At 34.0% G+C, this 26,902-nt stretch overlaps 5 protein-coding genes and 1 non-coding gene across 8 annotated transcripts; 3 read left to right on the top strand and 3 right to left on the bottom strand.

Annotated features, from left to right (window-relative positions):
- Positions 1 to 398: 398 nt before the first annotated feature.
- Positions 399 to 4,953, bottom strand: LOC110412523 (transferring glycosyl group transferase). 3 transcript variants are annotated; one of them, XR_002444864.2, is made up of 4 exons: positions 3,874 to 4,953; positions 2,532 to 2,695; positions 939 to 2,436; positions 399 to 788 (listed from the first exon to the last, which is right to left on the bottom strand). XR_002444864.2 is itself a non-coding variant. In XM_021423067.2 (3 exons), the coding sequence occupies exons 1-3, from the start codon at positions 4,472 to 4,474 to the stop codon at positions 1,357 to 1,359; spliced, it is 1,845 nt and encodes a 614-aa protein (XP_021278742.1). In that variant the 5' UTR covers positions 4,475 to 4,953; the 3' UTR covers positions 816 to 1,356. The 3 variants fall into 3 exon arrangements, 1 of the variants encoding a protein (XP_021278742.1); XR_002444865.2 differs by having other exon boundaries at positions 400 to 785; XM_021423067.2 differs by lacking the exon at positions 399 to 788 and having other exon boundaries at positions 816 to 2,436.
- A 965-nt stretch (positions 4,954 to 5,918) lies between these two features.
- On the bottom strand, positions 5,919 to 8,340 carry LOC110412037 (large ribosomal subunit protein uL30y). The gene is made up of 7 exons (XM_021422446.2): positions 8,184 to 8,340; positions 7,604 to 7,782; positions 7,416 to 7,513; positions 7,265 to 7,322; positions 6,676 to 6,755; positions 6,484 to 6,586; positions 5,919 to 6,382 (listed from the first exon to the last, which is right to left on the bottom strand). Exons 2-7 carry the CDS (start codon positions 7,778 to 7,780, stop codon positions 6,167 to 6,169), a joined length of 732 nt encoding a protein of 243 aa, XP_021278121.1. The 5' UTR covers positions 7,781 to 7,782; positions 8,184 to 8,340; the 3' UTR covers positions 5,919 to 6,166.
- A 226-nt stretch (positions 8,341 to 8,566) lies between these two features.
- TRNAW-CCA (transfer RNA tryptophan (anticodon CCA)) lies at positions 8,567 to 8,638 on the bottom strand. Its single transcript has one exon. It is a non-coding gene; the product is annotated as a tRNA-Trp (tRNA).
- Positions 8,639 to 14,246: 5,608 nt separating this feature from the next.
- TUB6 (beta-6 tubulin) lies at positions 14,247 to 17,233 on the top strand. The gene is made up of 4 exons (XM_021422638.2): positions 14,247 to 14,398; positions 14,478 to 14,896; positions 15,335 to 15,604; positions 16,227 to 17,233. The coding sequence occupies exons 2-4, from the start codon at positions 14,503 to 14,505 to the stop codon at positions 16,910 to 16,912; spliced, it is 1,350 nt and encodes a 449-aa protein (XP_021278313.1). The 5' UTR covers positions 14,247 to 14,398; positions 14,478 to 14,502; the 3' UTR covers positions 16,913 to 17,233.
- Positions 17,234 to 18,794: 1,561 nt separating this feature from the next.
- LOC110412357 (protein NRT1/ PTR FAMILY 4.5-like) lies at positions 18,795 to 21,440 on the top strand. Its single transcript, XM_089782906.1, has 6 exons — positions 18,795 to 18,959; positions 19,046 to 19,088; positions 19,196 to 19,413; positions 19,523 to 19,945; positions 20,035 to 20,159; positions 20,376 to 21,440. The coding sequence occupies exons 1-6, from the start codon at positions 18,795 to 18,797 to the stop codon at positions 21,226 to 21,228; spliced, it is 1,827 nt and encodes a 608-aa protein (XP_089639032.1). The 3' UTR covers positions 21,229 to 21,440.
- A 3,180-nt stretch (positions 21,441 to 24,620) lies between these two features.
- LOC110412227 (early nodulin-like protein 18) lies at positions 24,621 to 26,902 on the top strand. The gene is made up of 2 exons (XM_021422746.2): positions 24,621 to 25,036; positions 26,340 to 26,902. Exons 1-2 carry the CDS (start codon positions 24,826 to 24,828, stop codon positions 26,825 to 26,827), a joined length of 699 nt encoding a protein of 232 aa, XP_021278421.1. The 5' UTR covers positions 24,621 to 24,825; the 3' UTR covers positions 26,828 to 26,902.

A 26,902-nucleotide genomic window follows, 5' to 3' on the forward strand; every position in this document is an offset into this window, starting at 1 on the left:
TGTATTATATATATATATATATATATATGTATATATTAAATTTATGTGATTCTTACTTCATTGATCGTCTATTGCGTGAAAGTTTCTTAGTAAATGTGAAACTATATAAAGCATTACCAAAGAGAAAAACAAGCACTTGATTTCTTTTCTTGGAATGGAAGGAGTTGTGGGTTAAAAGGACAGGTGTGAGTTGAAGCATGGCACTAAGCAAGAGGAATAAAATGAGGAACAAGAGAACAAGGGATGGAATAAATGAGGAACAGGAGAAATAGCATCAAAACATAAGCAAAGACAAGGTTAGAGAAAATTTTGAATCCATTGGATTTGAATGTGAATAAAAATATTTAGCTTATATAACATGATTTTTTCTTTTTTTTTTCTTTTTTTCCACATACAAATTCAATGGCTTCAATTTTGGCTCACTTGGTTTTGCCATGGTCTGATGCAATTCTTTTTGTTCCTCTTGTATTTCTTCCTTCTGTTGTCTTTTGTGAGCAAGAACTACACACAAAGGCAGACTTGACATTGTCTTTAAAAAGGAATTTATCTTTGTGTAGAGAGGTATCCTTTCCTTTTATCACTCTCCTCATCCACCTATCTTTGCATGTGCAGGTGATGCTCGTGGTGCAACCATTTTATACCTCTCTTAGGCATCCTTCTCAAGGTAAGTGTATTTTCATTTTTGTTTTCCTACATGTGATTTTGAACCACATCATAAGAGATCATCCTATCCAATTCCATAAATCTCACCTCTTTTATCTCAAATTACCATCTCTGATTTCCGACTGCTGAGGAACAACAATAAATACATCAGAAGCCGTAATTATGATTTCACTTCCATAAGAGAGAATAAAAGGAATAATATGATTACATAGTTTTAAGAATGTCTCTAGCATTGCTGCTAATAAAATTGCCCCAATGAATTTAGAGAAACTCACAATTCCAACAAAATTCCAAATCCTTGGCCTCCATGCTTGACCTCAAACTCAGCTTGCTCAGTTTCGGAGATTCATGCATACAGTGAGATTCCTATCACCTCTGACTTTATCCGCCACCTCCTTTAGCCAAGACATTATCTATGAACAATCTCCCAGAACTCTTTTAGCATTATCATTCCTAGCACATGCATCAAAAAGTGGTCAAATGTGCTGCCATACTTGGATTGCTGATTGCTTGCAATGCGCATCTCAGCACTGAAGAGTGGATACATGAAATTTCTTCTGTTTCAATGCTAATGCCTCACACTCTGTCAAAAGCCATGGTTGGCGTTTACGATACCTTGAGCTTCAATGACCTGTCTCGCACTAATTACAATAAATTTAGAATCAGATGGAAGTTCAAAAATTGCTGTGACTGCTATGACTTGTGACAAACTACTGCTGTGCAGGAAGAGTCATTATCTATGACCCATAGACTCAATTCTCGAAGCCGCATCTGAATGGAATCTATATCCAACTCTCTAGACCAATAAACCACCCTTTTATCAGTCTCCAAGGCTCGATTGAGATTTTGGTTACCCATTTTCTTGCCAAAGCTTTTCTCATCAATACGCTTAACTCTAAATCCCTTTTTTTCCAGTAACCTTGCCATTACAGATACAAAATTTCTGATATCTTTAGGTAGTGAGTTTTTATCCAGCAGAGCTGCAGCATCATACAGAGAATCATCAGCGAAAATTTTGTGAGCTGAAGGTGAGTTCTTGACAAAGAAAACATCCAAGCTCTCCCCTGCATAGAAGTTGTATGTGGAATCAATAGACTCAAGAAACAGATCATTATTGACAAGAACCATGTTTCCATCCACTACCCAAGTGTTATAACTTAACTCTAAACATTTTTTGACAACATACGCCTTCAACAGAAAATCATTCATAAACCTAGCTTTCAAATCTTGAATTCCCATTGATTTATCTGCTCTGATATTGTTGATAAATTGGTCTGCATCAATAACAGGATATCCTCTTCGAGCAAGATCAAACAGAAAATCAGTAGCTGGACCAATGAAAATGTAATTCCGAATATTTAGCCTCTCAAAGTGGCAAAGAAGGTTCCTACTGACTGCCTCTGATGCCACAAATAGGCTGACAAGCAAAACAGTTCCACTGGTCTGCACAGAAGGAAGAATAGACCCAAGATCATTCAAGTTCCTTACAACTCTTCCTGGAACTACTTCCCTGAAACAGAAATCATACCACTTCATGGTACTCAAAGATTTCATTTCCAGAAAATTGGAATCAAGAGAATTCACATCCAATAGCTGAGAGTCTGGCCCTGCTGTTTTTCCATAGTTAACACCGACATCCCTGTGGGAGACACTAAGTGATTTCTCATCCGGAAATTTAGTGTAGATATTAAAATAACCACGAGAGTGAATAAATTTAATGAACCAAGGAGTCCATATCCTTTCTCCCATCTTTTTGTACCATCCTGTGGTAACCTGTACATAGCTTGTAGATTTTATTAGACTGAAGATAAAGACCAAATATATGAACAAGGAAAAATAAAAGAAAGAGCTAAAACAGCATAAATTACCATCCCTTCAAGAAATGGCTTGATCTCTTTGGCCTTGTGATCGTCATACCACAACCTGAACTCTTTCCAAGGCTTTGGAAAGAGAAGCTGACCCCAGGTGCCAACCAGTTGGTACAGGAAAAGTCCTGAGGTGTTATCGAGTAGCATCTTGTTTCCATGTTTACCTGGAGTTAGCAAGCAAATAAATGGAGGAACAACGAAAATTCACAAAAAAACGATTTAAGATAATTTAGTAATGGTTGTTGACTCAAAATCTTCCCATGGATGGGAACAAAATGAAAAGCACAGAGATGGATTACACGATTTCCATCAGAAAGAATTACGCATGCTCGCTACGGTTACAACTTACAACTAAAGCAGCCAAAACCAATCAGCCACGCAACAACCATACAAAAGCCATGCTATATTATTACAGAGATCTTCAGTGGTGTGGAACTCAGCCACCAAACCAAATGGGGAAAGATGAATAAAATATACAAGTAAAGCACGTCAGAAGGAAACGTTACTAATACAGCCCTTCAATCAGCTTGTTGAATGCATTCCACCTTATCAAGCTCTTACCATGATTAAAAAGGCATTTTAGAGGCATGAATGAGATATGGCTTGATTTAAAAAACAATAATGTGGTTTTTGAAACAATATAATCTTATTAAATCAGATAATAGCCACATAGTCAGTTGTGAAAATATGGACAAACATGGAAATCGGGAAGCCAATGCACTTTAAAAGCAATGGACTAATTTCTCTAGCGATTTCCAAGAGAAGTGGGCATCTTCTCTGTTAGGTTACTACTTTTCTTACTTGTTTTTAGTATTTGCTTTTTGCATTTTTTTAAAAAAAAATTATAAAGCAAAAGAATAAAGAATAAGAATACAAATTTTGAGCAAAAAACAAAAAGCAAAAGAATAATTTTCCAACAATGAATAAATGACTAAATGTAATATCAGTTTATAGTATAATTAGCCAATATAAAATAAAATAGCCAATTTTGTTACCTAAAAGGATTACGATTTAAAGTTTTAAATCTTTTTAAAAAAATTGTATGCTTTTTATATCCAAAGTCCAAACTTCTAATGAACAATTTCATTATAGAAGCCACACTTATGACAAAGCTTCAACTAGAGAGTCCAATTTATCTTCTTTTCAATCCATATCAATCCAATCATTGCTGCATTAATTCATATACAATTCAAATAAATGGGAACCTCAAAATTGACCATCAACCAATACACTTTCTTTTCTTTTTTTTTTTGCAAAATATCAATCGTTTCTCAACTAAGAAAGGGAACAAAATACAACTAAACCTATCAAACGAGCAAAGGAAACCCAGAAAAAACGGTACCTGGAACAAACCTTGGGCGCTGAAGAGAAGCCCCATAGACAAAAGGACTAAAATTGGAAGCATTGTAATAAAAGTTCAGAATCAAAGCTCTCAAATACTTAAAAAACAACGGTGAAAGCTCCAAATCATCTTCCACAACAAAGGCAAACTCATCATCAGAAGTTGGCCACCAGGCTTCTAACCATTGTGCCTGAAGACCCACATTGGTGGTTCTGTAATGAACGATCTTTTGACCCCATTTCCACTCAAACCCATCAACAAATTGCAGAATTCCAAGCGAGTCCTGAAGTTTGGGATCGATGTCAGATTTGGATTGGTTTGGGAAATGGTCGATGAAGATGTGGAGGTGGACGGGGTGGTCCGGAAGGTAGTAGGCGTTGGAAAGAGAGGTGAGGCAGCGGGTGAGGGACTTGAGGCGGTTAAAAGTGAGGACTTTGATGGTGAGAGAAAAGGTTGGGGTGGTGAGGATGGAGTGGGCATTTAGTGGAAAGGTTTGGGTAGAGATGGAGTTTGGGTGTGGGGAGCAAAGGAGGAGGAGGAGGATGCAGAGGGAGAGGAGGAGGAGGAAGGCGAGGAAGTGTTTCTTTGGAGGGCCCACCATCTTCAGGCGGGTCAGTGTTTTGGTAACAGATCCGGAGAATTCATAGATCTTTACAACGCTAGCAAAAGCTTTTCCCTGGGCTGGCGATGGATGCTTTCCGAATGTGAAGATCTAGACTCAAGTTCAGTAAATGGAGACGTATTTTAGAGAATCAGACTGGAGCTGTGGCGGTGCTAGCCCAAAATTCAATATAAAACTATAACTTAAATAATTGAAAAAAATTTGTTGCATTTAGATAAAGTACTAATTATACATTTGATTACAAAACTATAGTAAACTTTCAATTTTGGTTCTTGAAGTTTAAAAATTTATAATTATGCATTTGAGCTTTAGTTTCATTAAATACTTTTCACCTTTGATTAATATCTTTAGTCCAATAGATGATAGGACAAAAATAACCAATAAAATCAAAATCCACCTCGTTTTTTCTTAATTTTTATTTTATTTTTGATTTATCAAATTTCTAACAGCGGAACGAAATTAAAATTTTCCGAAAGAAAGTAAAAAAGTTCCAAAAGTATCAAAAAAGAAATTAAAAATTCCAGGAAAAAACCCAAAAAAATTCAAAAACAGAAAATTGATAAAAAGAAAAAGAAAAGGTTCCAAAATTTGAAAAAAAAAATTAAAAAAATTAAAGAGAGAAAGAATAAACCGAGAGGTTTATCGATCATGGCTGTGCCTCAAATTGGCTAGTCGGCGTAGGTCTCCATCCCTTTGTCTCTATCTCTCTCTTATTTTTCACTCTTCGTAATTGTTTTTCTAAATTTTCATTTATCTATTTGTGATTTTATTTTTCAGGTATCAAATCTATAATTTTATTATAATTTAGGCACAAAATGTAAAATAAACCTTATAGTAAATTGAGCTTGACTCAAGGTAAAGGTAGTTGGACTTATTAGTCAAAAAATAATTCAAGTTAAAATTAGGGAAAACAAATCTAAATCAAGTTGAATACAAGGCGCAAAGGCATGGCTACGACAGTTAAGATATGCAATCGTTGTTTCCGATTAACTAGTCGATGCCACCCCTCCCTCCATTTCCATTCATGAATTAGGCCACTAAAGATCAACTAGAATTGGCAAATGACGCCTCCTCCGATGGGTTGGCTTCAAGTTAACTCATCTGTAATCTTATTTTCCAGACGGTTCTAAAAAATACTCTGCCAGAACTCCCTTGCCTTACTTCCCATGTTTTTGCAAAATTGGTCATCTGTTTTCGTGGGGCTTAGTTTCTCCATCAATGATCAAACCTTGGTGAATTCTTTATAACCATGCATCCTTTCTTCCAAACTGCTAGAACACGGCAAACTAAATTCCTGCCAAAACATGTTGCCTAATGTAGAGCAACCAAAAAATTTGTCCCACAGCGAGCACCTGCAACTAAAGGTGTAAATATGGGACCTCAAAAGTTAAAAATAACTCATACTCAAGATTTGCACTCAAGATTCAAATGATCCACACGAAGGCAGTAGCAAACTATAGTACCAAATAACCATCTGAAGTATTCGCAACAAAATTTCTTAAGGCAACAAAACTTTGAGAAACTTGAGTCACAAAGTAGAATAATGGTAACACAATGCAATTTTTCATGCTTTTAAAAGAAACTGTTCTAACTTCCGGAAGAAATTAAGATCAGAACGCTTCAAATAAGCCAAAAATACCTCAACTACTAAATTAACAAATAAGACCAAGTTTAATTCATTCTCCTAATTAGCTCATTGATGTAGTTCTCACGGTTGCCAGCATCTCCTCCCTCCACATAGTGGTTTCTCTTCTTCTTCAAACCACCCAATGGTGCCTTGAGCTTAAATGGCCAGAGGAAGTTATTGGCTTCCTTAAAATGAGGCCCCACAGTCATGATCTCATGGATAAGATCTTCTACAGAGATGATGCCAAACTTGCCCAGAGCCTGTGACAAATAAAAGAAAAAAAGCAAGCATGCTTAATAAATGTTCACCACCAAAAATATAACTCGGAAATGCAAATATATATATATATATAAATAAAGACCTGCTCAATGATTTCATTGTCAGTCAAAGCAACTCGCTGCTTGTTCAACTTCCCGTAACCTCTTTTGTAAATCAATTCCCTCACGCTCTTGAGATTGGGGTAACTAAAAGCATACATCACTATTAAATGAGAGAGGCAAGTACATAAAATGTTGAAAGAGAAAGTGAGGAAGCAGGAAAAGGTGAAAGATACCCGTATGTCACATAAGGTTCAACCCTGTGAAGCATGTTCATTGTTGCCTTGTTCACTTTAAGAAAAACACCATTGAAAATCTGCATTTAGTAAGATGCAAAAACCAACAATTTAAGTTACAATTTTATTTATTTAATTGATGAAAATATTCAATAGTTTCCAATACAGTTAACAACCACCATCCCCTTACAGGTGCTACAAGGAAACTCCCAGCATTACCATGTCCAAGCAGCATCTTAGCAAAACATACAAGCTTTGACATTATGTTCACAATGACTAAGATGCTACTGTGTGAACTTTCATTTTTGAGTTACAATGCTAAAATGGACCAACCGTTCAACATTTTAACAGCCTCAAACTATACATGGGCAACACTAACGAAAGGTCTAACACACTATAAATCTAATTTTGGATAAAAACTTCAAACACCAGCACATCGAAATACCAACATTTATATAATAAAACAACAAGATTATTTTCAACCAAATATCATTACACATCTCTCAAATGAAAATTCACTTACAAGCAAAAGCAAAAGAGGAAATCAATTTTCATGAGCCTTAGTTTTGGAGAAGATTTAGTAAGCTACCTGTCTCAAACGTAAGAGCTGCAAGATCTTTCTTGTCCTTGGGTGCATGGCATTGATACTGAAAACACCAACATTGACAAAATCCAAACAAAAATGTTACCATTTTGAATGTAGATTTATATACCAACGTAACATCACAATAATCACATACCCACGGATGCGAACAATAAACAAAAGCTTAGCTTCTGGATCCACATAAAATCCTCCTTTCAACTTAGCCTCCCGCTTCAATTGAATCAACTCTTTTTCCTGACAATTAAAGACCACATAATACAATTCAGAAGGTCCTAAAATTTTATAAAAAAATTAACATAAATCCAGACCAAACAGAACATTCACCTGAGCCTCGTACTCCTTTGCATATTGCTTAGCCCTCTTGTAAATCAGCTTGCGGCTCTCGACTTTCTTCTTCTTTGCAGCTTCAAGCTCCTGCTTTTTTGCCAGCTCCCATTCTTCATTCCTCTTCCTCTTCTTCAAGAGTGACTCAGGAATCACAGCCTTAACTTCCTCACCCATCTCTAATCAAAAAAAATAAATCAACTCAAAACCAATCAGGAAACAAGTTCTAGTCCAACAGGGAAAAAATAAACTCAACGAAAACACAAAAGAGTATAACAAAGCATTCTCTTATTACTGAATAAAGCCTACACATCTAAGTAAGAATTAAGACGCATTTTTCATTAGTTTTTTCCTAGTAAGCAATTATTTAAAGAAAATGGAAATTGAGCAAGTACCCATGGAATTTCAAGGACTGATAAAACTAAATCAATGCATAAGTTAATAATGTTAGGAAAAACAGAAAACAAACAATCAATGATAATACAGATAGTTGCAAAGTGGTATTGTTCATTTCTTAGAGCTTTTCAGCAAATAAACCAGACGGGGCTTGACAGAGAAAGTGAAGAGGAGGAGGGTTTACGTCGGTGTGGACTGTGGAGAGTCGGATGCAGCCGCTAAAGAAGTTTTTAGGGTTTCTGCTAAGATATAAAAACAAAGGAGGCGGAGGAGACTCGCGAAAATGTTAAATAGGGTTTTGTAAGGTTTCTCATTGGGTGATTCAACGGCTGGGATTTCTTAGAGGACTCAGATCTGGCTCAGTCCAACACTAATGGTTGTCTAGAGGGGCCCTTGGGGCTTAATGGTAATGGCGATTCTAAAATGCATTTACTGTGACTAACTATTAGGCCTAGAACATTGGGTCAAGCAGCTTTAGAACACTTTGCCCACAGGCCATACCCATAGAGGCAAAGTACCCATAGAGGCAAAAAAAAGGAAAAGAAGATCCGATTGGGATCGGGATTTTGAACCCGACGTGAATCGAACACGCAACCTTCTGATCTGGAGTCAGACGCGCTACCATTGCGCCACGGATCCTTACGGTGATCTGTAGATATTATTAAATATTATTGATTCTTTTTCATAACCCATATATAACTTTTGCTTTTTGGGAAAAGGAGATTCAAATACCATATTTTAAATATAAGATTTATCCACTTCTTAATACTATTGAACTAAAAGCCTGTTTTGCTTAATTTTTTTTAGCTTAAAAACTCTTATGAAAAATAATAGTTTTGAGAATTAAGCTGAAGTTGTTTGGTAAGTTTTTTTTTATAAGTTATAATTTTGGTTAAAATTATCGTAAAAGGTATTTTTTTTAGAGAGTTATATTGTAATTATTTTTAATAGTTGAGGATATTTTTAAAATAAAAAATTTTTTTTTTGTATTTTTAAAAAAAGAGAAGAAAAAGCTCTTATGGGAGCTTAGAAATGATTAGTGATTAGGTTGGTTGTTCAACAATAATAAGATTAGTGATAAGGTATGCAATATTTCTTAGAAATGATTTGATAAACTATAAATCCAAAAAACAGTCAATGGTAACGCAAGGTTTTACAAAAGCTGAATATTAAGCAATGTCTACCACTTTTCGTGAGATCATTCGGCTTTTGTCCTTTTTGAAATACTTTAATATCGATCAAACTAATGTTGTAATATTGAAGTGTGATAATCAATTAACTATGATTATTTGCAAAAACCCCATTTTTCACTAAAGAATAAAACATATTGAAATTGATCATCAGTTTATTAGAAAGAAAATGATAACTAAGATTATAAAGCCATATTATGTGCAAACAAATTTACAATTGGTTGATATTTTCACAAATCTTTATTGCCAAGACAATTTTAGTTCTTATTGAACAAGATTAGTGTTTTGAACGTACAAACTCATCTTGAGGGAGTGTGTAAAGAAAAGTCTACAAGCAGCAATAAAGAAAAGAAAAGAGCTTGAGCACGTGCTTGATATGCAATATTAACTTAACTTCTATAGCTTTATAAATATAATTAACTAAAGTTAGTTGGTTATTAGATTGTGTAGTTAGCAAAACTATTGTAGTTAATTGTAGTACAAATACCTGAAGCATAGTATAATTGTTTACTAGCTGAATATAAAATGAAGGTCATCAGTTTTTCCCTCTTTTCTTTACCTTTCGACTTCTACCCTTTTCCTTAGATTTTATGCATGTCTTTACAATCTAGAATCCATGAAATTTACACTCGGTTCTTTTTTTGTCATTAATATGAGTATCCTTTAATCATCTTTTGGTCTACATAATATATTTATTTTTAGGTGAGATAAATTGTTTTAATGAGATAATAGTTACATTTTCTTGATTAAATAACTTATTATTATATTTCTAGTTACAATGTTGCGTTTCATATAAAATATCATTTTTTTTGTCTTTCTTTTACAAATTGTATTAGTGGATTGTGCAAACTTATTTAATTTATAAAAGGTTGTAATTGTTATCAATACAATAAAAAGACATTAAGTGGAAATTTTCTTAAGGGTAAGTTTAGTTTGCAAAGTGGAATAGAGTGAGAAAAGAATAACCATTACGTACAAATAGAATAAAAGAATAATAGTATTATATAGTTTGATTTATGAGAATGAAATAGGAATTGTTATTATAATTTATTATAGTGTTTGGTTGGTAAGGATAGTTGTAAAAATAACCAAGGAATAAATGATAAATAACAAAAATATCTTTTATTATAGTATATAATTATTTTATTTTAAAAATATTAAAAATTTATAATTAAATTTTTAAATATTATTTTTTATAATTTATAATCAAAATTTTAATTTAATTTTAAAATATAAAATATTAATTTTTAGCTTTTCTTTTTTTTTTCACTCATTCCATTCTAGCATTTTCATTTTTTTTTCTTTTTTTCTTCCTACAGGCCTGTCAGCAGAGATGTGGTTGGCGTAATGAAGTGTCAATTTGGTGCTCCTTGTGGCCGAATGTGGTGGAGGAACGCCATTCGGTGCTTCTCGCAATCAGCATTAGTGTTGTTGCAGTCGAACACCTTTGCGCCTTGCCACCCTTCGTTAAGCGACTTTACAAAGAGATGAAAAAAGGTAGAAAATGGGTAAAGAAAGAAAGGAAATGTGACAAATGAAGAAAATGTATGTTATATACGACAGTAATGTTTAAATTTATTTCAAGGTAATTTTTTTCAACAAAATTTTTTACCTATTCCCCTCTCTTGGATTAACTATTACTGAAGTCTCCTTCATAATGGCTATTGAGGTTTCTTCAAAAATGGTTATTCTTGTGACGCAAACAAGGTATTATAGGGGGGAAAATGACTATTCCATTTTCTCAACCAAACAAGTTGTAAATTATTAAAATTTACTTCCCATCAAGCCAATTAAATTGTAAAATCAAATATAGTGTAATGTAAATTACATACATACCAATAAAGGTACAATACCTAAAAAAAACCTCTAGACTCTTTAGGAAAATTTAAATAAATTTTTATTCTTTTATTGCATTCAATTGAGTTCTTATATTTTATTTTAAATCAAATAATGTTTTATAACTAATAATTGATTACTTATTATTAATTAAAATATTATTTATTATTTTATACCACTTGATGTTAAAGTGACAAGCTAACATGTAAAAAGAGATGATGGCGTGGTATGCAAATATGACATTTTTACCTTTCATATCAACTTCACATCAATATTACGTGAGCACATAATGACAAGTGATATTGAAACTAATATTAATTAGTCAACTATTAGTTATAAGAGTATGTTTTATTCAAAATAAAAATATAAAAGTTTAATTAAATATAATAAAAAATAAAAATTTATTTGAATTTTTTTAAATAATGCAAGAGTTTTTTAAGCATTAAGCCAACTAATATATTAATGTGAAATATGGCAATTATTGGAGGAACAATGTCCTTATAGAGATGACAAACGTACCTTTTAATATTAATGTGAAGCGTTTTGTCTAAGTATAATAGAAATTGGACTTTCATTTATAAATTTTTTGTTTCCCTACCTCATAACTGATCCAAGGCTCTCGCATCTAACAGCAAAGTGATAAAGAAACCTAAGCTCAGCTTCGGTTCTGACAAAATTGATTAAATAATTTGTATGCTGAGGATAAAACATTATTCATCACAAAATGTACTTGAAATTGAGAATTATCAAAGTGTCCGACGGCTTTAATACTCAAAGAAAAATAAATATTCACAAAGTTAATTTATAATTTTTTTCGGAGTAATCAAACAAAATAACATTACTCTTTATACATTTGAAAATAAGAAAGATAAATTAAGCATCACTCAATTGAGGTCTTTTCTGGGTAAGAAGAAAGCATCATGTAATAATTAATTAATTGATTAATCTTATTGGAGAACGAAAATTCAAATATAAATTTTTGAATAAAATGATATATGCATCTGACATGGAGTCAAATGTGTCAAATGTGCAATGATTATTCTATTTGTGTGTATCAAATGAGTATTTCCGAGGTAACAGTAGAACGGAGAGATAAGGTCTATAGAGTATTTGAATCTTTAAATGGTATTGGCCTGCTTGGTACCATGTGCCTCGGTCTTGTGCTTTTTGCTTTGTTCAAGGTAGCATCCTAAGGCACATGCCATTCATGTTCGTAGCCAATAATCGACTGACCTTATCACGTGATAAAACGATAAACATAAGAACACATAAATAGTAAGCTTTTCCTCCAAGGTGATTAGTAATAATGTCACTCTAAAAAGTGAGTATTGCTGGGTCATCCATTTGATTTTGATCTTTCAACAAATTTGCCCCTACCATTTGTTTGCTTTTGCTTAATTTAGTGCCAAACCATGTAAAACCTACTATCTAATATAATAAATATATGATAAACATATAAACATTAGTGTGAATCTAACTTAAATGTGGACCGACAACTTGTTTTAAAATAAACCTCTTAGGTTGCCATGCCAACTTTCTCTTCTTCCATATTTGTTGAGATTTATGGACAATAACACTCCTAAACTTAGAAGCAATAAATAAAAAGGAATGAGTTGGAGGGGAGGGGGATATGCTTGGCCTAAAACCTAAGCAAAAAATTGAGTTATGAGTGAGTGAAAGAATTGAGTTATGAGTGACTAAATGTTATGAGGATAGTTGGCAGGTCACATGGCCATCTCTCTCTCATGTGGCCCTTACAGCACTGCTTCTCCACCTTATTTGTCTCTATTTGGTCCATGGTGGATGCAACAACCAAATCTCTCTCCTCATTTCTTGATCCAACAAATGAAATTACTACCTGCTCCATCCAAATACATCATGACAAAAATTTTCTAGTTTAAAACAAGAATAAAGTTTTATACAGTGATGGAATAAAAATACCCTTCCTTTTTGAATTAGAATTAAGCAATTTTTGCATATAAACAGACCAAGTTACCCTTTAGTGGGACAATGAATTCTTAGGAATGGGTTGATTCCCCGACTACCAAGATCAAACACCAAAGGTGTTTATACCAAAAAGTGATGACCAATTCCCAGTTTAATCAAGAAATAAGAGGTTAAGTCAACATGAAGATTATGGACTAATGGTCATCCAATTATATCATACATAACTACATATATATCGGATTCTAAAGATTTATATATTAGTTAAACAAATTTTATCAAATCATAAAAGAATTGAAATATTTATTCACATATCATTTATATATACAAAAAGACAAAACTTTATGTAATATCAGGAATGGATTTAAGTTATATTAGCTCTACAAATAAAAAAATGTATTTAGTTTCATTTAATTATACTTTTAATCATTTACTTTTAAAAGTAAAAAAATTACCTGTAAAAAACTTATATTTATATGCGAACACACATATTTTCAATGAAAATCTTTACCCATTTTTTAAAAATATAAATAGAAGCCCAGTTTGGATTAAGATCAATTTTACCTTACACTGTAGTAATTACTATATTAAATATAATTTAATGTACTTAAATAAATATTAAATAATTTCTAAATCAATGTCCAAAATTCTCTTGCTTTTTTTTTCAAATAATAATTCAAGGGCCTAATACCTAAAAAAAGTCTTGAAACTATTTAAAAAAATTCAAGTAAGTTTTTATAATTTTATTATGTTTGTTCATACTCTTGTACTTTTCATTTAAGTCAAATAAGTTTTATATTTTTGTATTGAGTAAAATAAAATTTTATAACTAATAATTAACATACCTAAAATGTTTTTTATTATTTTATATTCTATAATATTAACGTAACATGTTAACATATCATAATTGATAATAATGTGACTTACAGATATATCACAATTTATAATAACATAATATACTAATTTGACATAATAATACGATTATATAATTTTTTTCACCTTTCACATTAATATCATATAAATATAAAATAATTAATAATATTATAAATAATATTAATTAATTAATTATTAATTTTAAAAATTTATTTAACTTAAAATAAAAATATAAAAAAAATTATTTAAAATTTTTAAATAATTTAAAGACCTGATAAAGGATAAACAAGTCACCCGAAAAAAGGACATTTCCGTCAATCTAAGCCCCTCCAAAATTTTCAAAAAAAATAAAAAAACCCACCGAAACAAAATCCAACGGCCAAATAACGGAAAAGGAGGGAAACAATATCAAGCGTCCGATCTCACAGCCTTGCCCTTCCATTCTCCATTATTTATCCTCATTTCTTACTCCCACTGACTCACTCACCCCATCTCCAATCCCTCCCTGTCTTGTCTATCATCCTCTGTCATCCATCCCAACGAGCACTCGCCCACTGTAAGCCCCAATCCCCAGATCTAATTTTTTTACTCATTTATTTTATGCTTTTTAACTTACCATTTCTTGATTGTCGCAGGAATTAAAAAAATTCAAAAACAAAAATGAGGGAAATCCTTCACGTACAAGGTGGGCAGTGCGGGAACCAGATCGGATCCAAGTTCTGGGAAGTGGTCTGCGACGAGCACGGCATCGACGCCACAGGACGTTACATCGGAAACTCCGATCTGCAATTGGAGCGCGTAAATGTTTACTACAATGAGGCTTCGTGTGGAAGGTTTGTCCCACGGGCCGTGCTCATGGATCTCGAGCCGGGGACTATGGATAGTGTGAGGACTGGACCTTACGGACAGATCTTTAGGCCCGATAACTTCGTGTTTGGACAATCTGGGGCTGGGAATAATTGGGCTAAGGGGCATTACACTGAAGGAGCTGAGCTTATTGATGCTGTTCTTGATGTTGTTAGAAAGGAAGCTGAGAATTGTGACTGTCTCCAAGGTATAATTTTTTTAGTTCTTTTTTTAATACAATTTTAGCTGTTTTTTTCTTTAATATTGATGCTTTAAACGAGATTTTAATGTCTGTAAAAGCATTTGGCTCGTTAGTTAGTGTTGTAATCCCCTTCCCCGATTCCAAAAAAGAAATTCTACACACCAGCAGTCGAATACTCTAATTTGTAAAATTTGTGGCTATTTGTCTCTTTAATTTTTGCCACGTGTCCATTTAATTATAGAAAAGGAAGTAAAAATTGAATTAGAATTATGTTAACGTATTCAAAGTTCTTTATGCGGTAATCCAAACAACTTGGGCAATGGGTAAAATAATAATGCTAATGAAATTAGCTTTGGAGATCTTGGTGTTGATGTTGCGGGTATCTTGTTTGTTTAATTTTGGTTTTTGGTTTTTGTTTACATATTTATTTGTTTGTGTGAATAGGTTTTCAAGTTTGCCACTCTCTGGGTGGAGGAACTGGTTCCGGGATGGGTACCCTGTTGATCTCAAAGATCAGAGAAGAATACCCTGATAGAATGATGCTCACTTTCTCTGTCTTCCCATCACCAAAGGTTTCGGATACGGTGGTTGAGCCATACAATGCCACCCTTTCTGTTCATCAGCTTGTTGAGAATGCTGATGAGTGCATGGTGTTGGACAATGAGGCTTTGTATGATATCTGTTTCAGGACCCTGAAGTTAACTACTCCTAGCTGTAAGTTTCATTTGTTTTACTTGATATTGTATGATTGCCTACAATATCTTTTTAATGAACAAAAATTGATTTTGTGTGTTGGTTTGGTATCTTGTATTACTTCCATTAAATTTCTGCTCAAAACTTTAGCAGTAACTGATTTGCAGGATAACTCTGGGGAATTGGTTTCAGTTGAATTATTTAATAATGTTTGCCTAAAGTTTTCTATTGCTGGTTTTGTTGTATGGTTTTCATTGTGAAGGATTATGTAAATGTACATCTTAGAAATAGGTGTTAATATCAGATAATATTGAAGGGAACAGGAGAATTATTACAATCTATAGTCAAGTTTATTAGTGTATTTTTCCCAGATTTGGTTATAGTGTGAGTCTTTTGTTCCTAAATAATGTTATGGGATAGTATTGGCTGGGTAGGCCTGTTCTTTTGCTATAATTGGGTAAATAAGTTAAATTTATTCCTTTTTATAAAAAAAAAAAAATTGAAGTCCTTTTTCTTACTGCATAAGTGAGAATTGATTGAGATTTATGTGGTTGATGTTGTGGGAAGTTCTATACTCTTCTCCTGAATGCTAAATTGCTATCAGGCTAATGCTGAAGTAACTTTCTTTTGTTGATTGTAACAGTTGGTGATCTGAACCATCTGATCTCTGCAACCATGAGTGGTGTCACATGCTGCCTCAGATTCCCTGGCCAGCTCAACTCTGACCTCCGCAAACTTGCAGTGAACCTCATTCCTTTCCCTCGTCTGCACTTCTTTATGGTTGGGTTTGCTCCTCTCACCTCGAGGGGATCTCAGCAGTATCGTGCTCTAACTGTCCCAGAACTCACCCAGCAAATGTGGGATGCTAAGAATATGATGTGTGCTGCAGACCCACGGCATGGTCGCTACCTCACAGCCTCAGCCATGTTCAGGGGGAAGATGAGCACCAAAGAGGTTGATGAGCAAATGATTAATGTTCAAAACAAGAACTCTTCATACTTTGTTGAGTGGATTCCAAACAATGTGAAGTCTAGTGTGTGTGATATTCCTCCTCGGGGCCTGTCTATGGCATCAACTTTCATTGGTAACTCAACCTCCATTCAGGAGATGTTCAGGCGAGTGAGTGAGCAATTCACTGCCATGTTTAGGAGGAAGGCTTTCTTGCACTGGTACACTGGGGAAGGAATGGATGAAATGGAGTTCACTGAGGCTGAGAGCAACATGAATGACCTTGTATCTGAATATCAGCAGTACCAGGATGCTACAGCTGATGAGGAACTTGAATATGAGGAGGAGGAGGATGGTGAGGAAGATGTTCGTGAGATGTGAGAGATGTAAACGCTGTATGCTACTTTATATTGTGGAATGTGGTAATGCCTCGTTATACTGCCTGAGAGTAAAAAAGTGCAATTTCTGTTAGATTGAGTAGTTACATAAGCGAAAAGCTGTTTGTGTTACTCTTTTATATGTTTGAATTCTAGCCTTGCTGTTCAATTCGTTTGCTATAATGACAGTTAATAGTATTGGCTATATCTGTTCCTTTTCCTGCTATTGTTTTTTTTTTTTATATTTGGTAGAAAATATAATGAAATTCATCTTATTCCTATGGAATATACTTGGAATTTATTAATGAGCTGAAGATGGGCAATGTGCATTTTGTATCTGATTTTATTTGTGGAAGGCATTGGAGGAATGGTTATTTTGCAGTTAAAGAATCATTGTATTAAGCCATGTTTAGTTAGAATAAATTAATTACCTTTCATTTGAAGGAAAAAAAGGTTTAGTGACAAAGATATTAATTAAAATAAATAAATAAAAAGAAGAAAAAAATGAGGGCATTTTTAATATTTACCTTTGAACAAGACTTATGAAATCCTAACATCAGTTATTTTTTCAAGAGATAAATAATGTTTCAAAATAACGAGGTAGGTTTATTTTCAATAAGATCCAAGGATGACAATAATTTTTCCCAATTAAATTATATTTAATACAGAATCGAGTTATGATTTAATCCAATTATTTAATTTGATAGTAATTAAAGGTGATTGATTTTAAAATCAATTAAAATTTTCAATCATATTTATAACTAATTATATTTCCGCATAACTAATTTTTTTTTAAAAAAAAAATCATAGCAACCCCATTCATTTGGACATAAGAATTTTAAATGACATTTCAAATCATGATTCGTAAGTTTACTGAAAAGATTTATATACATAAATAATTTTTAAACTTCAAATCATCTAAATAATAAAAATAGAAAATATATTATTTTTTAATACAAATCAAGATGACAAGGTAAGGAAAGGGTGGACCGAAATTCAGAACAAGTCACCTATAGACTGACAGCAGACTAATGACCATTCAATTCAAGACTTCTAATCTATTTAGAGGTAGCGACGAATCAGATCAACCTCGGTTAATACTTTGAAATCTTAAATGCCATTAAAATAAGTAAAAATTATAATTTTAAAATATTAAAAATAATTTTTTATATATTTAAATATATTATTTAGTAATTTAATCATAATTTAAAATCAAACGGCCGGGCCTGAGTTGGATCTGGCCGGCGGACGCCTCTACAGTCTAGTAAAGCCTTCGACCAAAGTCTGATTATGGTTACCCCATTGGTGTCCTTGTGGTGGCTACCGTCGAACATGGGCGACTGCGAGCTACTCAAGTCAGTTTCGCTAGGAAAAGAGAGAGCAAGACAACATACCTCTAATCAAGATATTATTATAAATTTTGGAGAGAACAGCAGCCGACTAAAAGGAGGGGTATTGCCTTAGGCAATGGTTAATAGGACGAGGAATTTATAAATACTATATACATATATCTCTAAAAACCTTGTCTCTTTAGCCATAAAGGGCTAAAGCAACCTATTAACCATTGCCTAAGGCATTACCATTGGAGGACTTCCATAGCTTCATTTATCAATTTTATAGCCTTTGTGGAAATCTCCCTCGGAGGCAGATTCCCACAGTTGTACAACCTTTCCTTGTCTACCTGCTTAGCAAAGTCAATGATTTGGGAGGATATATATATACATCTAAAGTATGCATAATAAAAATATTGCAGAAAAATGTTTAAGGTGATCAAGAAAACGGCTCCCAACATCCTCAAGAAACATAAAGAACATAATCCGAAATAGGGAATAATACTAGCGGTAACCACACAGACAGTGAGAGAGAATTCGGCTTTGGTTTCCAAAATGAGGAATAAACTATCCAAGGAGTCCCTGGAGTCAAGAATAGAGTTGGGGGCTAGAATCTCTTGCCATTCCCTTATTAAAGAGCTGCCATGCCTTGATTTGATCAAGACAACATACAGCTCACAAGCAACTGAAAACTTGCTAAGCCCTCAAGCCTCAAAAATGGTGACTATCTCCATATTGCTTCCATTTACTTTTCCCACCTCCCCCTCTGTATTGTTAATGTACTGACTGTTGTTTTTCGATTTCAGGATGCTAAGAAAGGTGGATTCCGAGCTTGCTCTTTTGTTTTTGGTGAGAACTATGCTCTTAAGAAGCTTGCAAATTAGGATTTGCTTAGGTAACTTGATCACAATGAAGTAATTAAATAAACTCATTCATGTTTCTCTTCTGATATGTAGTACTTGGGGCCTTTGAGAATATTGGGTTTGTTGCTAACATGGTTAGCATGGTTCTGTATTTCCACCTTATGATGAAACTTGATCTTCCCACTTCTTCAAATACTCTTACGAACTTCATGGGCTCAGTGTTCTTGCTCACACTACTAGGAGGCTTCATTTCAGACATTTACTTGAACCGACTGTATACAATTTTGATATTTGGATCTCTGGAAGTAATAGTAAGTATAACTATATCAAAGTGTGCCTCGCTTTGTACAAGTTCAATGACTTCCTAATCCTTTGTTTATTAATTTCCTCAATATTTTCTTAATCATCCTTTATTCGCAGGGACTGTCAATGGTTACCATCCAAGCTTATTCAAAAGACCTACGGCCCGATCTTCTTTGCCAGAGGGATTGTGTCAAAGGCCGCATAGCATTGATGTTCTATGGCTCGCTTTCTCTATTAGCCTTGGGTGCAGGTGGAGTTAAAGGAGCTCTTCCAGCACTTGGTGCTGATCAATTTGATTCCAAGGATCCAAAAGGAGCAAAGCAGCTTGGAAGCTATTTTAATTGGTACTTATTAAGCACCACTTTTGGAGCAGTAATTGGTGTCTCATTCGTAGTGTGGGTCAGCATGAACGAGGCTTGGTACTGGGGTTTCTTCATGGGCACTATGACTGCTATTATTGGATTCATTGCAGTTGCTCTTGGGAAGCCATTTTACCGCTTTCCCCCTCTTGGGAACAGTCCTCTACTGAGAATAGTGCAGGTTTATTTTCTCACCTTCTCTGTCCCTCGTGCTCATATAGTACCGCATAATATTTGACTCCTGATAAGAGTGAATTGTGGATTGTTCAGGTTATCGTGGTTGCAATGAAAAACCGAAGATTGTCATTACCAGAAAATTCTGATGAACTTTTCGAGATCAGTGATAAGGACATAAATCAATACGATGAAAAACTCTCTCATACCAATCAGTTCAGGTGAATATATACCATGAACTTGTTATTTTCACTTCAGAGAGTGATCAAATAAACAATCAAATACTCTTCTTGACAGTAATTAATACTTTTAGTAGTTCATTGATGAGGTTACTAAAACACAAAGTCACTTGCCAAATCAGACCTGATTTAGTAGATTTGACATTTTAGATCTTTACCAACAACATCTATGCTAATTAATTCCCGTGACTGAACCAGGTCACTAGACAAGGCTGCTATTCTTCCTGAAGAGACTACTCCAGAGCCTTGGAAAGTTTGCTCGGTGACACAAGTTGAGGAAGTCAAGGTTTTGGCAAGGATGTTGCCCATCTTAGCCAGTACCATTATAATGAACACATGCTTGGCCCAATTGCAGACATTCTCAGTGCACCAAGGGTTCTTCATGGATCCATATATTTTTGGCAAAAAATTCCCTTCAGCCTCTGTGCCAGTAATTCCTCTAGTTTTTATGATATTCTTAATACCCATGTATGAGTTTCTTGTTGTCCCTTTTGCTCGAAAAATCACTGGACATCCCTCAGGCATCACACAACTACAGCGGGTTGGAGTTGGCCTTGTCCTCTCTATCATATCAATGGTGGTTGCCGGCCTAGTTGAAGTTAAGAGGAGGGATCAGGCCATAAAAGATCCGTACAAGCCTATTAGTCTGTTCTGGCTTTCCTTCCAATATGGAATATTTGGACTAGCAGACATGTTCACCATTGTTGGACTAATGGAGTTCTTCTACAAGGAAGCTCCCTCAGGGATGAAATCGCTTGCTACTTCCTTCGCGTGGTTATCTCTATCATTTGGCTACTTCTTGAGTACTGCCTTCGTCAACATTATAAACACTGTCACTGAGAAGATCACTCCAAGCAAGACAGGTTGGATACACGGTGATAACTTAAATGTCAATAATCTGAATCTCTTCTATTGGTTCCTAGCTGTCCTTAGCACCCTCAACTTTATTATCTATCTGTTTTGTGCTTCATGGTATAAGTACAAGGAAGACACAGCAGAATCCGAGACTGGGACAAAGAGCAGATATGATGATCAAGTTACTCAGAACTAAGAAGCAGCTTTGAATTTGTATGATGATGAAGGCACTGATTAGAAATATAATTTGTGGCAGTGTCACCAGAGAGCCAATAAGTTTATCACATAATCAGCTTGTGATCCTTTTTTTGTCCCCCTATATTCGATTTATATCGCCTAAGGTTTTATACATGCTGTTGCAGTTCTGTGCAAAAGTAGTGCCAACTCTTTTGTACATCATAAATAAAAATTTCTGCACTATTCTTAGATCAATGACTCAAAAGATTCAGTGAAGTGCCACATTGATGATGCCCTCACTAGCGAGCTGCATGAACATCCTATTAGTACAAACTACAAAGACTTGACATGCCCTGGCTTCCAGCTGGTGCACATACAAGAGATATCATGCTTATAAATTCAATCTGTCTGGCAATCCAAGAGGTAAGACGGCTGGCTCTAGAGTTGTCCAAGGAAAACAAAATCCTTGGACATGGCTGAGCAAGCATTGCTCTAGGAAAGTGATTGATGCAACATTGTTGTCTTTAGTTGCCAATTGTTCCAAAAAATCATTCTTTATTAGGATGATTAAGTTGGTGCAGTGTAGATTCAAACTTAAAAATCTCATTATTGAAGTGCTAAACATGGATTATTGCTGTTGGGGGTTGCTTTTGAAAACTTATTCTGATAATTAGCTATTTAAGAAAAGTGATAATATCAATTCTGGTACATGATTAGAAAGAGAAGAGGTGATGACGATGTGCTGCAATGATTTCTGAAGGGTTTTGCTAACCAGGTTCTTGCTAAATTTGATGGTTTGAAGGTTGTAGCTCTGAATTAACATTATTGTACTTGTCCTTGAAAATTTTAATTAATATGAGTTTCTTGGTTTTACTTTTGTGACTTTGCTAGCTATTTTAATTAATTTTTTTCGGCAAAATTTAAGTGAGATTTTATAGGTGAACTTTGTGAAATTCATAGCGTCCCTAAATTGATGAAACTAAATAAATATATTAAAGATTGTTAGAAATGACTTGGAAATAATACTATTCATTCAGGTAAAAAATGTAATCTAGGGTTATTAACCATGAAAAATACTTGATAATTTTCATTCAAAACACAAATTTATAGAAATATTAGTAAGATTTATTAAAATTATCTTAAGTTTTTATATATGTAATTTATCTAATGAATTTTAAATTTTATTTTCCATTCGAATTTTTATTTAATTTTTTATACATGTGATTTTAAACAATATAATGAAAAGTAATTGTTTTGCATCCCATAATTTTTTATCTCATTTGAACTCGAAATCTTTAAAGTAGAATATTAATCCCATAGACAAAATTAACTAATTGAACGCTGAAATTTACTTACATCCACAATTAAAAAAAAAAACATTTCCACTAACCAAACATACGTGGATATTCCTTCTTTTCTACAAAGATATTGTTAGTCCTTGTAGGGTACCGTAGCGGTGGAGTGAATACAAACAGAAGAGGTATGAAGAAGAAAAGCGACGTGGCGTCTAATTGACATATGGCACATGTAGCAGTAGTTGGTAGGGCACATGCGCAGCTTGGAATGCCACCGACACTCTTTCTAGTATCATCATCTCACATGTCCACCTCTTTCTATTCTTATTTTAGTCTTAATAAATATGTGAGAGAAGAAAATTAATGATGCTATACCCCAATCTAATAAATATAAGTAATCTTCAATTCCTCGGGGATTTAGCTTGATGACAACCCAATTTCAACTGCTTCGGCTTCCCATCACTGATATTTGATAAGTCCAATATCTTATCTTATGATTCAAATTTTAATATTTAATACGAAAGTCTATCCCTTCGACATTTTATTAGTAAATCCAGTAAAAGGTAAGTCTAAACAGAAACTAGAGGGAGAGTTCATCTTTTTTATGAATAAAATTTATTAGTGGTCAATTTAGTTGTTATTGTACATATATGAATATATACACACCTTATAATTGTACCCCAAGCATTTGCCCAATATTAATGCTTGTAAGAATTAAGATACTATATGATATGTATGAGAAAATTAAAAATGAATTCATCTGTTTTATTAACAAAATTACTATCAATGTGAAGGTAAAACCTGCATATCTTAGCTAGGGGGCATTCAATTCCACCAAATTTGTACAAAAAAATTATAAAATAATTAAGATATATAGTAAACATAAAAAAATTAATTATGTTCAATATATAGTTCTCGGTGGTTTGATTCTTTCTTTGCCAGTGGGGTGACAGCCCCTTCAGCCACCTAACCTAGTCTACTTACCAAATCCAATCAATTGGTTGTTGTTTCTGTCCTTTACAAGAAAAACAAAGTATCCACGCAATTTCTGGATGACTTTCTGAATTACTATACAAAGACAAATAAATATCTTTGAGGCTTCTTCTTCCTTTTAATTTAACCTCAAAAGGTAAAAATATTGTTAAAAAATACATATAAATGCTAGCCTTTGATTGATTAAAGAGCAGTGAATTAAATTTGAATGGTTATATGTAGATGAAATCATCAATATATTAATTTCAGTAGTTTAACTAATGATATCAATGTGCGGTTACAAATAGATAAAAATATGCTATGAAAGCTGGAAATGGAGGGTGTAACATTTGTCATGTCAATGTCCACGTGATAAAAGATGTTATAAGTTTTCATGGCAAATGATACCTGCCCCTGCCATTGTTCATTTGTTCATACATTTGCATTTATGGAAGTCTGTACTGTATCCCATTTTGAGGGAGGAAGCTTTGAAAGAGACCTTCATAGAAGCATTTACAATGGCTTCTATAGTTCCTTTTTTCTTTGTTTTTTCTTTTTTTTTTTTTGGGGGAGGGGGGGCGAAATGTATTTAAATTCTATTGTTTGTAAGATACTAAAATTACTAGTTCAAGCATTTCACTGCATAATACAAGCCACTCAAAACACCAGGGCTTGAAACCAGAACTATTGGATCAACCAGGAAATTTGAGTAGCTAAGCAGTTGACTTGAATCTTAGCATTCTAGTATGTGTGTGTGTATATATATATATGTTCTAGCATATTCTATTGCTGTGTTGAAATGAGAGGTGACCTTCCAGCATTGACCATATTCTACTAGCAAGTTGAGTTGCAACTGTGACTCATTGCCCTTTGAATGGTAGTTCATTTTGGATGCATTTATACATTTTTGCTTTTGTTGCATAACACAGTTAAAATTCATTATCCAAAAAGAATTGATCAGAATGGAATGTATGTGTGAGCAGGCTTTATTTTCCTCAAAACTGCAATTAGAAACAATAAAATTGTAAACAATCTAGTAATCAAGTCCTTCAAGTTTTGTGATGATGAGTAAATTATTCAGGTTTTGGGTAGTTAATAACTTTTGAGTAGGCAGATTATTCCTTTCTTATCATCTACTCAGCTGTTAAAGAAAAAATAAATAAATCTGACAATTTAAAGGTTCTGGGACCATCACAAAAAGATAGACCATTCTAGTAATTCCATCCAAAGGCAAGGCTACATATACAAATAAGTAACTAGCTATTCCATTTGCTTGTAGTTCTCTCAGTAGAAGAGGTAAAGTCCTGGGGTTAAAGACTATAGGCCACCAAACATCACAGAAACTAAGAATGATGGAACAGCGACGGTACAGTAGTACTTCAGTTCTGCAATTCTTCACGATTTCTTGTCTTCTGCTTCTCTCTTTTTCAGGATCTGTTACAGCTTACAAGAACTATACAGTTGGTGACTCCCTGGGCTGGTATGACACCCTTGAAAAGCCTAGTGTAAACTACCAGAAATGGGCAGAGACCAAAAACTTCAGCTTGGGAGATTTCCTTAGTAAGATATCTTTATGCTTGCATCTCTCTTAAATTGTTACTCTTCTGATGTTGTCGTTCATGAATTATGAGCAATATATATTTACCTTGCTTTCCTCCTAGTTTCCTATCTGTAGTCATGACAAAAATCTGTGGATTTTTAGTAAATTTCCATTTACAGCAGAAACCATGTGAACCCATATAAGGAAATGTTTCCAAAAGTTAAGTTGGAGATCTTCAGTTCACAAATACTCAAGTTACCTGATCTGTTGTGAAGTATTATAGCTGGTCTTTTTTTTAATATAGCTGCAACTTTCTGAATTCCTTTTGCAGAAACTCTTAACTGAGGAAAAGAAATGAACTAATCCAAATTGCCTTCTTGAATTTTTTTTCCCTAAACTTCTGCTTGAATTTGCTCCACTCATACCTCATCTCAGCTATTGATTTCCTTTCCTTTCTTCTTCTTTTCATTTTGGGGTTTTTATTACTCCCAAATCCTAATAGGCACTGGTGATGGAGAAAACTAAAGGGCTGATAGTACAACCCACTTCACTCTCGACTCTTCCATTAGTTTAGAAAAAAGGACAGTGCTCTATTAATCAGGCACCTTTAAGTTATGCTTTCCCACTTAAGCATAGATGTGAGTGAAAAAACTTGATCCAAAAAGAGAAGCATTTAGTACCGAGAATGCATAGGTTTTGTCCATACACCTGGCCTTACATGCATCTCAACCATTGCCTTTTTTGAGTTTCTCTCGATAGATATTTTCCTCTCAATCCTCCATGAATTTATTGACTTCAATAATTACAAGTTTATATATTCAAAAAAAGATAAGACTGTGTTGCCAGAAGTTTCCCATCTGCGATACCATTATAAGAATTTCGCTGACTGACATACTTAAAGTTGAGGGCATTGGCTTCTTGGATTCGGAGAATAACATGCATGAACATTGAACCGTCTTTTTCCTAGCTGGCAGAAGATGATTGTTTTGCCGGTGATGGAATAATAAAAAGTACACATAAAAAAGAAAAAAGGTTTGCACTCTGAAGAATATTCTGACAATTCTCTGTTGTGTTCACTATTACTCTGTTACAGAATATATTGGCCAGATAGAAGCCATTTCTTTATGTTATTTCTCCACAAAGTGGATACATCTAACTTATTAGGGTATGGTGTTGTCAGTATTCAATATGGACCATTTGGTTCTTTGGTCACACTAATTCAGAGGTTTGGTTACTCTTTGTTTCTTTTTTTTAAACATTAAATTCAGAAATAGAGAGATTGTTTCGTTCTGACAGTACTCTCTGTTCATTTTGTTTATGTAGTCTTCAATACAGATAATAACCATTCAATAGTGCAAACATACAATTTCACCATATACAAGCTCTGTGATTACAATGATGCTCTGCAAAACGATACCATCGAATGGTCGGCGGCCAATCCTTCGGCCACGGCACCTTATCCAGTTTCAGTGGCAGTTCCCCTGGTGAAGGAAGGGATGAATTATTTCTTCTCCAGTGATTATGATGGTGAGCAGTGCAAGAATGGTCAGCAATTCAAAATAAATGTGACTCATGGCCAAGGGTTACCCAAGAGCCTAGAAGAACCAGATGACGCCCCAGCTCCAAACAGTCCTGATTTTGGGAGTGATGATTCTGCCCCGGATACTATTGTACCTTCAAACTTCAATCATCCCATTGAAGAGGAAAGTGATAAGGATGAGGGCTCGGGATCATTTTCTTTACTTTTCAACTCTTTGGATCTAAAATTGAACGGGCTTTTAATCTTATTAGGAATTTTTTGCATATTTTGAATATTTATACTTTACTTTGTTTTTTATTATAATATTCTTTTTCCCCTTTATAGAATAAAATTAACGTTCTTATAA

The sequence above is a fragment of the Theobroma umbraticum genome, unplaced genomic scaffold (assembly GCF_002168275.2).
Source record: "Theobroma umbraticum cultivar Fairchild unplaced genomic scaffold, ASM216827v3 scaffold_95.0, whole genome shotgun sequence".
Classification (NCBI taxonomy): Eukaryota; Viridiplantae; Streptophyta; class Magnoliopsida; order Malvales; family Malvaceae; genus Theobroma; species Theobroma umbraticum.

Bases quoted from the DNA above. Each gene is read 5' to 3' on its own strand.
- TUB6 (XM_021422638.2), top strand. From the start codon at position 14,503: ATGAGGGAAATCCTTCACGTACAAGGTGGGCAGTGCGGGAACCAGATC. The intron at 14,897-15,334 runs GTATAATTTTTT...TTGTGTGAATAG, and splicing joins GAATTGTGACTGTCTCCAAG to GTTTTCAAGTTTGCCACTCT. The intron at 15,605-16,226 runs GTAAGTTTCATT...TGATTGTAACAG, and splicing joins GAAGTTAACTACTCCTAGCT to TTGGTGATCTGAACCATCTG.
- LOC110412357 (XM_089782906.1), top strand. From the start codon at position 18,795: ATGAGGAATAAACTATCCAAGGAGTCCCTGGAGTCAAGAATAGAGTTG. The intron at 18,960-19,045 runs GTGACTATCTCC...TTTCGATTTCAG, and splicing joins GCCCTCAAGCCTCAAAAATG to GATGCTAAGAAAGGTGGATT. The intron at 19,414-19,522 runs GTAAGTATAACT...CTTTATTCGCAG, and splicing joins TTGGATCTCTGGAAGTAATA to GGACTGTCAATGGTTACCAT.
- LOC110412227 (XM_021422746.2), top strand. From the start codon at position 24,826: ATGATGGAACAGCGACGGTACAGTAGTACTTCAGTTCTGCAATTCTTC. The intron at 25,037-26,339 runs GTAAGATATCTT...TTGTTTATGTAG, and splicing joins CAGCTTGGGAGATTTCCTTA to TCTTCAATACAGATAATAAC.
- LOC110412523 (XM_021423067.2), bottom strand. From the start codon at position 4,474: ATGGTGGGCCCTCCAAAGAAACACTTCCTCGCCTTCCTCCTCCTCCTC. The intron at 2,696-3,873 runs GTACCGTTTTTT...TGCTAACTCCAG, and splicing joins GCGCCCAAGGTTTGTTCCAG to GTAAACATGGAAACAAGATG. The intron at 2,437-2,531 runs GTAATTTATGCT...AGCTATGTACAG, and splicing joins AGCCATTTCTTGAAGGGATG to GTTACCACAGGATGGTACAA.
- LOC110412037 (XM_021422446.2), bottom strand. From the start codon at position 7,780: ATGGGTGAGGAAGTTAAGGCTGTGATTCCTGAGTCACTCTTGAAGAAG. The intron at 6,756-7,264 runs GTAGCTTACTAA...TACTAAATGCAG, and splicing joins AGCTCTTACGTTTGAGACAG to ATTTTCAATGGTGTTTTTCT. The intron at 6,587-6,675 runs GTATCTTTCACC...GTATGCTTTTAG, and splicing joins GAACCTTATGTGACATACGG to TTACCCCAATCTCAAGAGCG.